Source organism: Marmota monax, unplaced genomic scaffold, assembly GCF_021218885.2.
Source record: "Marmota monax isolate L192 unplaced genomic scaffold, Marmota_monax_Labrador192_F-V1.1 WCK01_AAM20220418_F8-fsc00008, whole genome shotgun sequence".
Classification (NCBI taxonomy): Eukaryota; Metazoa; Chordata; class Mammalia; order Rodentia; family Sciuridae; genus Marmota; species Marmota monax.
Window position 1 is genome coordinate 27,466,421 of NW_026694432.1, and position 12,514 is coordinate 27,478,934.

The window sequence follows — 12,514 nt, forward strand, 5'->3', positions numbered from 1 at the left end:
TCTCCGAGCCCAGCCCTGGCTGTCCACTGGGGAAGGGAGGTGGACGCGGTCCCTCAGGACTTCTCTGACCTGGCTCGTCCCGGCTGCAGGGGGAGCTCCCGGGGGCCTTCCCGCCGGCTCCACACCTGCGCGGACTCTGCCAGGACCCGCCCCTCTGGAGCCACTGCTGCGGCCAGGTGAGCAGGAGGCCCTGAGAGGCAGCCTGCTGTCCTGCCGGCCTGCCCTGCTGGGCCTGCCCTGAGAGCCACTGCCTGGCACCCAACAGCAGCACGCACCAGGGCTGACTTTTCTAGAACCTCAGTGACAACCCACCAAGCCCCAGGTCTGGACCCCCTGGGGGGGCCACGTCCCTCCGTCACACCCTCCCTCACCCTCCGGGGGCTGTGGGAACCTTCCAGAACCTGCACTCCCAGGCACATACTCCCCCCCGTGACAGGCCCGTCGTCTGGGCCAGGCCCCAGTCCTCACAGAAGATGGAGGAGGAACCTGGGGCCCAGCTGGGGTGGCCTGGGCATGGCCACCCTGGAGGGACAGGCAGCCCGGTGCTGGCAGGCCCTCCTCTCTGAATCAGTTAGGGTGACAAGATGGGGCACAGTTGCCTCCAAAGCTGGAGGGGCACCAGGATCCTGCCTGGGTGTGGTAGGACAGCATACCCACCCCGGGCCAGGCCTGGCCACCATTTCCTCCCTCCCTCCTCTCCCCACCTGCAAGCCAGGTCCCCTCCTGCCCTGCTGACTACAACTGGCAGATGCCCAGCTCAGCTAAGAATTGGGGAATAGGGACCCCAAACCCAGACTGCTCCTTCCAGCCCACGAGCATGAGCAAGTGGGAAGCAGGACGGGCCAGAGCCTGGGGCCTGGAGCTTCTGAATAAACTCGGGTTCCAGGACTTCCACTGGCCCTCGGAGCCTCGGTTTCCTCATCTGTGAAGTGGGCATGCTGACCACCCCTCTGCAGCTCTGGATGCTGCTGGGAGCTCAGGAAATACTTGTGGAGAGCCCTTGGCACATGCTAAGAACACAGCCAGGGCACTGACAGCTGCCACCAGCCACACAGCCACGTGCTGCGCAGCCTCTACGAGCCGTTTCCTCTGGGGGACTCGTCTGCCTATTCTGAACCTCAGCACAGCGCGTTCATCACCCACGTCACAGAGCTCAACGCACTCCCTGCACACTGCCCCTGTCGTTTGGCATCGTTTGCCACAACATATCTGTCTGCAGAAGCAGGTGTTGATGTCACTGAATTAAGGTGACAACAGAGACCCAGAGCTGAGAACTTGCACAAAGCCACCAAGGGGTAACGGCCAAGTTGCATTTGAACTCAGCACTGGCTCTGGCCTAACTTCCTCCAGATCTCCTGCCACTCAGGTTTCTGAAGGCCTGAGGCTAGGACTGGAGTCTGGGAGAGGTGAGTGGCCAGAGGCAGCCAGGCCTCCAGAGGGACACTGACCCCCACCAGGAACCAGGAGCCCAGAGCCATGAAACACAAGGCTTTCGGCGCCCCCCTGTGGCCAGAGGTGAGAGGTGCTTGTGGCTGCTAAGGCGGGGCTGGGACCCCTCTCAGGCCGGACAATACCCCAAAAACTGGGAAGTGGGGTCACTCATGGGCACAGCAGTGACGGCCACCAGAGCCCTGCACACTGTGCTGGAGCAGCCTCCCTGGCCGCTGGAGGCAGGGGCCGGGGCCGAGAGTCCCCCCGATCACACGGGCTCTGACCACCCACCCCTGCGTGCTGAGACCCTGGAGCCCAGGACAGGACTGCCCCCGGGCAGAATGCAAACATGTAACCCCGCCAGGCCATTAAGTGCCACTGCACAGGAGTGCCCGCCAGAGGCTCATGGGGACACCCTGAACAGAGGCTGCCCTTGCTGGACTGGGTTTTCCAGTGGGCACCACAGAGGGCAGACCTTTGTCCTCTAGGCCCTTGCCAGCCCAGGATGCTGGCCTCTGAGATCCTAAAGGCAGTCGCTGGAGCTCTGGACCGTGGAGCCTGGAGCCCTGTGGAGCTCTGGACCCCCTGTGGGGGCCACGTCCCTCTGTCACACCCTCCCTCACCCTCTGGGGGCTGTGGAACCTTCCAGAACCTGCACTCCCAGGCACATACAGGCCCGTCGTCTGGGCCAGGCACCAGTCCTCACAGCCAGCAGGGAGGTGACGGTTCTCAGCAAAGTACCTTCAGGAGGCTGGCCCTCCAGGCCCAGCCCCAGCCCACGGGGGACAGAGCCCTATGGGTCTCCCCTGGGGTCCAGTTCCAGCCGGTGGCAGGAGGCTGAGAGAGACCCAGTGGCAGCCCTGCGGGTGAGTAATTAAGGACGCTGATGTGGTGACAAACACAGGGGGCCGGCTCCGCACTGCAGGCTCCCGGGAGCAGTGCTCCACCTTCAGAGCCACCCGAGGGTGTCAGCACCCCACTTCACAGGGCAGGAAGCCGAGGCTTGGGGAGGCGGAGCCTGCACCCCAGGCAGCCTGAAGCCCATCCCTCAGCCCTGACGCCACCGGCCTCCAGCCCCGGCACCCGCAGCCAACGCCCCGCACAGCAGGTCCTGCCTGGTCCACCTCCCAAGGCCACCACGAGAGGGTGGGAGCCAGGTGAGACAAGGCCTCTCCCAGAAGCCTCCGGGCTACAGCCAACCCAAACCACCAGAGCAGGCTCCTGAGGCACTGGGACCACCCACTCACTCGCTTGTCCACCAGCCAGGGGGGCCCAGCTGTTTCTCTGCTCCCCAACCCTTCCCGTAGCGCTAGACGAACCCGAGGCGCTGGCATAGGGGTCTCCTTCCCCCGGCTGCCTGCTGTCACCTCCCCGCCAGACCAGCTGCTCTCCGGCCTCCTGGCCTCTGTGCCCAGAATGCCACTCCTCCCGCGCCTCGTGGGCCCAGCCACTTCTCAGTGCTAGGCTCCGGGATCCACTCACCCCACTGGGCAGCAGATCTCAGGCAGCCCCATCCTGCCCCTGAGCGCTCGGCATGAGGCAGGGGCTGGTGCCTGCTGCCTGGTGACTGACTGATCTGCCCCCGCTGGAGACTGTCCACTCCACAACAGGACGCATGCCCACCCTGTGGCCCTCTGCCACATCCATGTGCCACAGGTGCTCGGTGGACACTGTGGGCCAAGGTGTGCAAGGGCCAGTGGGCACAGCAGCCCTGCCGGGGCAGGCCCAGCGCCTGGCCTGGAGAGGCCCAGCCCCTGGCCTGGAGAGGCCCAGTCTCAGAGGCAGGACGCCTGGTTGGGGTCCGGCCCCGTCATGGGACTCTGGGCTTCCCTTCCCAGCTAGGAGGTGGGGGTATGGGTTCAGAGGTCCCCATGCTCTCTGGTTCTGACCAACTGCCAGGTCCCAGCCCCAGGATAAAAGTCAATGGTCGCACCCCAAATTCCATTATGGACTCAATGTGTCTCCCCAGGTCCAGTTCGCTGAGCCTAGCCCTCACCTGAGAGCCCGCCTTGCTTAGAAGCAGTGTCCTCGCAGATGCAGTAGGTACAGACGGGTTCCACTGGAGCCCACTGGGCCCCGAGTCCAGGGTGGCCACAGTCCTTATGAAAAGGGGGGATGTGGGCACCAAGACATGTGCGTGGGGAGAAGGCCACGTGAAGACCAGAGTCACCCCACAGCCAAGGGCTGCCAGAGGCCACAAAGGCCTCTGAGGCCTCCAGAGGGCGCGTGGCCCTGCGGACACTGTGACCTTGGGTGAAAGCCACACACTGGTAGTTGGCTACACAGCAGCACCCCAGCCCCGCCTGCGCCCCGAATCACCAAGTCAGGAGCCGGGGGCAAAGGGTGGAAAGCAACCCAAACTGGGGCCAGGCGAGGCAGGCTCGGGGACTCAGCGGGCGCCAGCGGCGGGCGGTCCCTTCGGAGCCGTCTAAGCCTCCCCATCCCCGAGCCCGTGTTCACATTCACACGCACGCTCTGTCTGACGGTGAGAGGAATTTTTTCCCCTCCTTCTTACCCCTTTAATTAAAAACTATAAATGCCTTATCAAATGCTAATTAAAAATACGAACACAGTGCCAAGTGGCAGGAAAAAAAGAGCCAGCTCAGTGCGAATACCCGCTTACAACCGCGGGCAGAGGCCACGAGAGCGCAGCGCCCGGGCGGACCTCGGGCTTTATCTGCTTCCCAGGGGCACCTGAGGCCATCCCCGCAAGCCACTCAGCCCTCATCATCAAACTGGTGAGCACAGGACAAGGGGACCAAGACGCTCATGTGGCCACAGACAAGCTGCACCGTCTTAGTATCCGGGTCCATGCAGCCCAAGACAACAGGGCTGCAGGGAGACTGGGGGCGGGGGGTGCCCAGGCCAGGTCCCTACCCATCCAGGAGCACAGCAGCCCAGCCACTGCCAGCCCTGCCCTCCAGGCATGGCCATACGGGGGCTCACCCCTGCTGGACACCCCCGGGCCGTGCCTGCACCTCACCTCACCTCCATGGAGCCCTCTCACCCAGCAGGACCCTGGGCAGTGGGTGCAAGCACCATCCCCATTTTGCAAACACAAGGCCCAAGGCATAGAGGAGAAGCCACTTACAAGAGACACAGCTGTCCCCAGGGCAAGCCTGAACAGGAAGCCAGGTCTCTCCGAGCCCACAGTCCCTCTCTTACCCACTGGTCTCTGCCTGGGGCTTCGCTCCTGCAGGGCAGCGAGCCCCCTTCCTGCAGGGGTTCGTGGAGGGACACCTTACATGTGACCCCAGAGGGGCTCGCGGGCCCGAACCCTCCAGCATGCAGAGTCCCGGGGGATGTTTGCTCCTTGACCTGCCCCTGCAGCCTCCCCCGGGAGGACTCGCACCCCCACCAGCCCCAGGACCACCCCAAGCCCTGCCCACTGTCCTCACCGCTGGTCCGAGGGTAGGCGATGAGTGTCCCGTCCTGCAGGCCGGCCAGCAGGTGGGAGGGGCTGTGCCGCAGGCAGAGCACGGGCTGCAGGCCTGGGCTCCTGCAGGTCGCCAGGCACTGGGTGCCGGTGTCCACGCTGCCGTAGAGCAGGATGCTGCAGAGAGGCCAAGTCCACCACAGCTCACTGGGCGCTCACGCCACATCCCCAAGCGGCCATCCAGCTGTGTGGCTGACCATTGGTTCTCTCTGCAGGGGTTTGGGCTTGGCCAAGGGTGGCTTTTCAGGGTGGCACCGGCTGGCCTGCATCATGAGGGTGACCCTGGGGCTCCAGAGGGGGTAGCATGGAGGGGGAGGGGCCCAAGTTCAATCTGGATGGGCCACCTCCTAACCTAGACTGCTGAGCCTCGGTTCTCGCCAAGACATAGGGCCACGATGCCCTGGCCAGGGAACACGGCACATCACGTGCCTCCCGAATATACTTTGAAGTGTGCTGCTAGGGCAGGAAGTTAGGCTCACAGGCCAGAGGTGGGAGGCCATAACAGGACTGTCCAAGGACATGTCCAGAGACAGAAGGCAGAGCAGGGCTCTGGCGGGGCTGGCGGGAAGGGCTGACTGCTGAACACGGGCGTGGGATTGTGGGGACTAGTGAGAATGTTATGGAACTAGACAGTGGCTACTGGAAGCCACTTTAAAGTGGTTAATATGGTGAATTTTATATTGTCCCCGGGGTCCTTCTTGAGTCCAGGCCCTGGCTGGGCACTCAGCTACAGACCCAGCCTGGACTCCGCAGAGCTCGGAGTGGCTCCCGGTCAGCTCTGCTTGGAGAGTGAGTGTCCCCCTGTGGGAAGTGGGTGGGGCAGCCCTGCACCCTGGACTGCTGAGAGTATAGTAGGTGCTCAGAACACCCTCTGCCTCTCCAGGACGGGGTGACAAGCAGGACACGGGAGGACAGGCACAGCAATGCCAGGCCAGTCCTCACCTTCACCGCTGGTCCGAGGGTAGGTGACGAGTGTCCCGTCCTGCAGGCCGTTCAGGGACGAGCACCCCTCCCCTACAGGCTGCACCCACGTCTATCTGACTTGCCAAACCGCACACTGGCCACCAACCAGCAGGGACCTCACAACCTGAGCACATCCTGGGCCCTCGGCCCCCAGCTGGGGAATGGAGGCCATGGGGGGGTGCGCACTCAATGACAGCAGGGACCTGAAGGACCCACGCCCCCCACATCTCCAGGGACTCCCGGGGCACTGCATCGGGGTCTGACCCCCTTTATGGATGAGACGCTAAAGCTGAGAGAATCAGCCCGGAAGGGCGGGCCGAGATCGGAACCCAGACGGAGAAGCCAGTGTCTCCCGGGCAGTGACACAGCCTGGGAGGAAGTAGAGAGGCCACCTCGGCCCCCACAGGGGGTGTCTCTGTCCCCATGTGCAGGGGAGGCCGCCCCGCCCTCCCCGGCCCTTCACCTGCCGTCCTGGAGGCCCAGGCAGATGGCGGGACGCACTGGGGCGGGCTCCGCGCTCCTGCTCTCATCTCCGCCCTCGGCCTCCTCCTCGGGTTCCGGAAGGTACTCCATGCAAAGCACGGGGGCTGCCAGCGGGAAGGACTTGACGGTGCGGGGCGACGGCCGGTTCAGGGAGAAGATCTCCACCTGGCCCCCTGCGCCCTCCTGCCCGCCCCCGACCTGGGGGCAGAGACCCGGGAGGCCATCAGGGGGGCCGTGGAGGGAGGGGCCTGCTGCTCAGGGACCCTCCCAACTCCTCCCAGCACTGAGGTTAGACACCACAGGCGCCCCCTCCTGCCCACACCATCCTGTGGTCACAAGGTCACTCGGCTCCAGCAGCAGAGCAACAAGCTGGTTTGGGGAACCAAAAGAAATCAGTGAGGAGCCGGGAAGATGAGCTCCCACGGCCTCCCCTCCCCTCCCCTGCAGGGGGCGCCACTCGGCCGCAGTGAGCATCTAGGTCTCCTTCAGATGCTCCACTGTCATGTTCACTGTGACACCCTGGGTCTGGCACGGGGTACGCGCTTAATGTATACCTGGATGGGTGCACGGGTGGGTGGGTAGGTGGAGGATGGGTGCACGGGAGGGTGGGTAGGTGGAGGATGGGTGCACGGGTGGGTGGGTAGGTGGAGGATGGGTGCACGGGTGGGTGGGTAGGTGGAGGATGGGTGCACGGGTGGGTGGGTAGGTGGAGGATGGGTGCACGGGTGGGTGGGTAGGTGGAGGATGGGTGCACGGGAGGGTGGGTAGGTGGAGGATGGGTGCACGGGTGGGTGGGTAGGTGGTGGATGGGTGCACGGGTGGGTGGGTAGGTGGAGGATGGGTGCACGGGTGGGTGGGTAGGTGGTGGATGGGTGCATGGGTGGGTGGGTAGGTGGTGGATGGGTGCATGGGAGGGTGGGTAGGTGGACGATGGGCGCATGGGAGGGTGGGTGGATGAATGAGTGGGGTGGATGAAGGATGGATAGAGAGATGGAAAGATAAGTGGCTGGAGGGATAGGTGGTTAGGCAGATGATGGAAGGGTGCATGGAGGAAAGAATGGATGGATGGATGGACGGATGCATGGATGGATGGAGGGATGGGCGGGTGGAGAATCCATGGGTGTGTGGGTTGACGGATGGATACATGGTGTAGGATGGACGACTGGATTCACGGATGGCTGCATGGATGATTGGTGGGTGGGTGGACAGGTAGGTGGACAGGCAGATAGATGGGTGGGTGGGTAGGAGAATGAGTGGATAGGTGGATGGGTGCTGCACACATGAACGGGCAGGTGGCCACGTGCTAGATGACGGGGAAACGGCGAAGACAAGTCCGTCTCGGAGGGGCTCTGGGCTGGACCTGACTGTGAGCCAGGCCATGCTCCCCGTGCAAGGGGCTACAGGCGGCCGGGCGCGCTGAGGCTGGCACCCCAGACAGGAGAGGCAGGACCGGCACCCTCGGGAGCATCTGGACTGAGAGGCTGTGCCAGGAATCCCAGAGAGGTGCTGGAATGGGCGTGGCCTGGGCAGCGGCCGGCTCCCTGAGCCCCGGGTGAGACCCCTTCGTCCCCTTCACAGCGCTACGGCCCATGCTGCTCTCTGGCCTGTGCCCTGGCCTTCTGCTGCCCAGGTGAGGTTGCACCTCCTACCTCCTGGCACAGTGCCCGGCTCTGAAGGTCCCCAGGAAGACCCTGGTGGACGGAGCAGGTCCGTGGGCAGCTCTCTCCCCTGACCACCCACCCCAGGTCAGAGTCCTGGCTGGGTGGGGATGGGGGTGGGGGCGGGGGGTACTCACCCAGAGGTAGCCCTGTGGAAGGGAAGTGCTGACAGCCGAGAAGCCCAGCAGGGGACAGTTGACAGGACTGTGGACCAGGGCCCCCAGCTGCAGAGACAGAGATGGCGCAGTGGGGTTAACCACGGAGGTGTCAAGACGTCAACGTCTGGCAGATTCCCGGGCCCATCCAGCTCCACAGAGGAGCACTCCTGGTGTGAGCCAGGAAAGCCACACAAGTCACAGGGTCCCCAGGAAGCTCCTATGCGACACTCTTCTGGAAACTTCTGACGAGAGGGGTCTGAGTGATGCTCTGGTCAGCCCGGGGTCTCCACAGTGGGACAGCTTCCACACAGGGTTTGCTTAAAACCACTAAGGCCCACCACCCTTATGTTGCCAACAGAGAGGATGAGGTCCCCAAGGGCCAGGGCCAGCTACAGGTCACACAGGTGAGTGGCAGAGATCCAGCCAGAGGCAGGGACCACTCTGCAGGGAACCCCCAGCACCAGAGGGCTGGTAGCACATGGAGGCTAGCGGTTCTGTCTGTCACCAGTTGTCACCAAGGGCCACCTGCTGCTTGTCCCAACTCCTGCATCCCCAAAGCCCATGGGGAGTGGCCTCTTGGAACCCCGTTTCCTGAGCCAGACCTGCCAGGAGGGTGGCGCGTGAGGACGGGCGGGAGGGTGCAGAGAGGACAACAGGACTGGGGCCCTTTCCTAGGCAGGTGCTGCCCTCTGCTGGTGCTGGAGGCCCAGCTGCCCCAGCTCTGGTGGCACATTCTAAGGAAACTTCTGATGGCCCGAGGAGGCCACATCTTGCAGCCTCCTCAGACTGCAGTTGGCCATCTTGAAGCCCAGCGGGGCCTCGATCCACTCAAGGCCACACAGCAAGTTAGAAGCAGAGGCAGGGACAGAATTCAAACTCCTTTCCTGGTCGGGGGTCCTGCCTGTGCTCTAGCTGCATTCTACCCAGGAGCCAGGTCAGAGGCCTTGGACTCTGGGGGCCGCCTCTGCTGGCAGGGAGCACCTCAAGGAGGAGGCTTCCTAACCCTGGCCTCCTGGACCCCGGTCTCTCCCTCATTGGCCCTCGGGGCTGAGAGGGCTGCTGCTCTCCTCCAGAGGAGGGGGCCACCGTGTCCCCAGCGCAGACATTGCCATGGCAACTCCGGCCAGCCCTGATGTCAGCTGAATCAACAGAACCAGGTCGGAGATGATGGCAAAACCTCTGGCGGCTCCTTGGTGGCAAGCCTGGTCCACGCCGGGAGCTGACTTCCAAACCCAGGTGCCCGAGCAGAGCGGAGGGGTAGGCCGTGAAGGAGCCGGTGAGCTGCCCTCTCCAGGCACATGAGTTCCTTGTGAGCTAAGTGGGGCCCTACATCCCCGGAGAGCAGTGGGGCCTGCAGAGGGTGTGGGGCAGCCCTGAGCCGGTGCTGGACAGCTGGTGCCTCGGGAGCCGCGCGCTTCCGCACACCGACTCAGCCAGCAGCCGAGTGGGCCGTGCAGGGGGCCGGTCGGGGTGGGGGCTGCCACAGATGGGCCCTGGCGCAGTTAGCCGGTCCCAGAATGCTGTGTTTTGGAACTGGCCTGAGTGTGCCCCAAAGTGCTAGAAGCTTGTCCCAGGGTGGCAATGCTGGGGTGTGGGTCCTTTTAGAGATGGGGGGAGTGGGGGGGGAGCAGGGGGAGCAGGGGAGGTGATTCAGTCACTGGGCACTACCCTTGGAAGGAATTAAGGTCCTTCTCGTACAACACCAGTTAGTTTCCAAGAGAATGAGCTGCTATATAAAGAGCGAGCCCGGCCCCCAAATCCTTCTGGCTCCTCTCTCGCCATGTGATCACTCTCACAAGTGCCGTTGTAATGCCATCACCCTGAGACCTCATCAGAGGCCAGATAGGTGGGGTACACTTCAGCTTGGACTTCAGACTCCAAAGCTGTGAGTTAAATAAACTTCTTTTCCTTATAAAGTTCCCAGCCTTAAGTATTTGGTTATAGCAACAGAAAGCAGATAAGACCCCAACCAACAGCAGTTCGGTTACAGAGGCCGGTGAAGGTCAGACAAGGCCGCTCAGCTGCAGTGCTGGGCCCTGGCCACAGCCCCTGCAGGCCACGACCACGCCCTGTTGCCCAAGGCGCGAGGGTCCTAACCAGCCTGGTCCCAAGAGACAACCTGGGAGCCGGCAGAGGCCGGGCGGGAAGCCCAGGCAGCACCCGCGTGCTCACACCTGCTCCTGCCGCGGTGGCCAAGGCCCTGGCTCTCTAAGTTCTGGTGCAGGCTGCCGGCCCGGAGCTGCTGGGGCCATCTGTGTGATCTGGGGTGGGAGGGGCACGAGACAGCAGCAGCACATCTCGGGGACTAGCGTGGGACCACTCAGTTTCAGTATGTCCCCCAGGAGCCCACAGGCCATTACCCACGGACATTCACAGTCCCCTCAACCAGCATGGAGGCTCCTCAGGACCCAGTAGCAAGGGCCGAGCGGGATGAGGATGCTCCGGCCACGTGTCCCCGAGCCCGAGAGCTCCATGGGGAGGTCTTGGGGCCCTCGACCCAGGTTGGGGGTAACAGAGAGTCCCAGACACAGTGGTCCCCAAGAATCACTTCCCTATGGACTCTGGCCTCCACCCCAGGCCCTGATCCCAGCCTTTATTTACCAAAAAATAAAAACAGCCAAACCACAGGGTAGAGTCTGTTGAGTTGGGTTTCTTTTTTTTTTTCAAAGTATTGCATTAAAATATTATTTATCTTGATTATTGAGATTTGGGGCACCTGCGTAAATTTGGCAGCTGAAGCAAGGGCCTGACTGACCTTTCCTGGGGCCCAGCCCTGGCCTCCATGCCTCACCCTGGCCTCCACACCACAGCAGGCCCCTGCACTGGCCTCTGATCCGTCCCCTACTAGCCACCATGGCCACTCTTGTCTACAGCTCTCTGCCAGCCAGAAGGACCCGAGGGACTCAACATGAGTCAGAGGGTGCTGGTCTCAGGCTGGGGACAGCCCAGGGCTTTCCGTGGCTCTGAGAGTAAATCCAAGCCTGCTCAGCCTGACCACCCACTGACCTCAGTGCCCACTGCCAGGATCTGAGTGTCCCCTCTGAAACTCATATTGACATTTAATTGCAGTGGCAACAGCATAAAAAATGAGGACTTCAAAAGATAATTAGGCCATCAGGGCATTTTGTGGCAGAGGGTTCCTGATAATGGAGAGTTCGGCCCAATTTCCTCACAGGCGCGCCTGCGCTTCCACCTCCCACCACAGGGTGGCGCAGCGCCAAGGCCCTCTGCAGATGCCAGCGCCACACTTTAGACCTCGGGTCTCCAGGACCCTGAGCCAAATAACTACTATTCCTTGTAGGTCGCTGGGCCTCGGCTTTCTGGTGCAGCTGCAGAGAACAAACTAGAGCAGTTCCTGCGCACCAGGCGGCAGCCACACCAGCCCCCCGCCGGCTGCCATCTTGGCCTCTGGGTTGGTTCACCTTCTTGGACCATCCTTGCCCTGGGGCCCTTCTGCCACTCAGGTCTCAGCTTAAATGCCACCTCCTCCTAACTCCGTGGTCCCCATCAGTGTTTCTGCCGGACGGCTCTCCGTCTCCTTGCCGGGTCCTGCCTACCTCTGCCCTGGACTGAGAGCTGCGTGAGGTGGGGCCTTGCATGTTTTAGTCGCCACTGTATTCCCAGGGTCTAGCACACAGTAGGTGCTCAGAAATTACACGTGAGTGGAGACAGATGAACAAATGAATGAACAAATGGACTTACATCTCAGGGGGTGTTCTTTCAGCTGTTAGACCCCAGTCTACTGCCCATCCGCAAGTCTCCTGGGACTATTTATCTGGCCTGGGTCCCACGCTTGCTCTCCCGTCCCCAGAGCTGAGATGTCCTCATCTGCCTGGGAGAGGAGGCACACAGTTGATCCAGATGGAGGGGTGGGCTCTGCTAGGACATAGGGATAGGTGACCGGCGGGGGCTGTGCTAGGACTGTGCGGCTGGAATCAGGCAGAGTAAGCTTCCGATTCCTGGATGCGTCGTCGCTCACTAGCTGAAATCACGTCACCTGTCTAGCCTTTTTCCTAATCTGTGGGACAGATACAGACACAGGACAGAGCAGTCACAGGGCTCTTGCAAACATCAAGACAAGAGAAGGACCACTGGTCACAGAGCCGCGCGGCCGGCTCGACACAGCACGGTGGCTGCAGAGCACCCATGGCGAAGGTGGCCCCACGCAGCGCAGCAGCCCCCGCCTGGCGGCATCCGGAAGGGCCGGACCCACAGCGCCTGGCACAGCCCTCCAGCACATTCTGGAGTCAGGCCACCGACGGATGAGATCATTGCTTCATCTCAGAATAATGGGATTTTCCACTCGCGTGACCCATGCTGGCCACTCACCCCCACGCTCGTGGTGGGGCAGCCGACTCTGGGGCAACCGAAGGGCTTGGCCAGAG

The 12,514-nt window shown here is 62.6% G+C and overlaps 1 protein-coding gene across 10 annotated transcripts in view; it reads right to left on the bottom strand.

Moving 5' to 3' along the window:
* The window catches only part of Arhgef10l (Rho guanine nucleotide exchange factor 10 like), a 131,137-nt gene that overhangs the window by 19,605 nt on the left and 99,018 nt on the right, over positions 1-12,514 (bottom strand). For all 10 annotated transcript variants that reach the window (XM_058571119.1, XM_058571120.1, XM_058571121.1 and 7 more), the window contains 3 exons: positions 8,109-8,195; positions 6,294-6,511; positions 4,830-4,984 (listed from right to left, as the gene is read on the bottom strand). In XM_058571119.1, the coding sequence (XP_058427102.1) occupies positions 4,830-4,984; positions 6,294-6,511; positions 8,109-8,195 (460 nt within the window). The remainder of the gene's footprint in view (positions 1-4,829; positions 4,985-6,293; positions 6,512-8,108; positions 8,196-12,514) is intronic.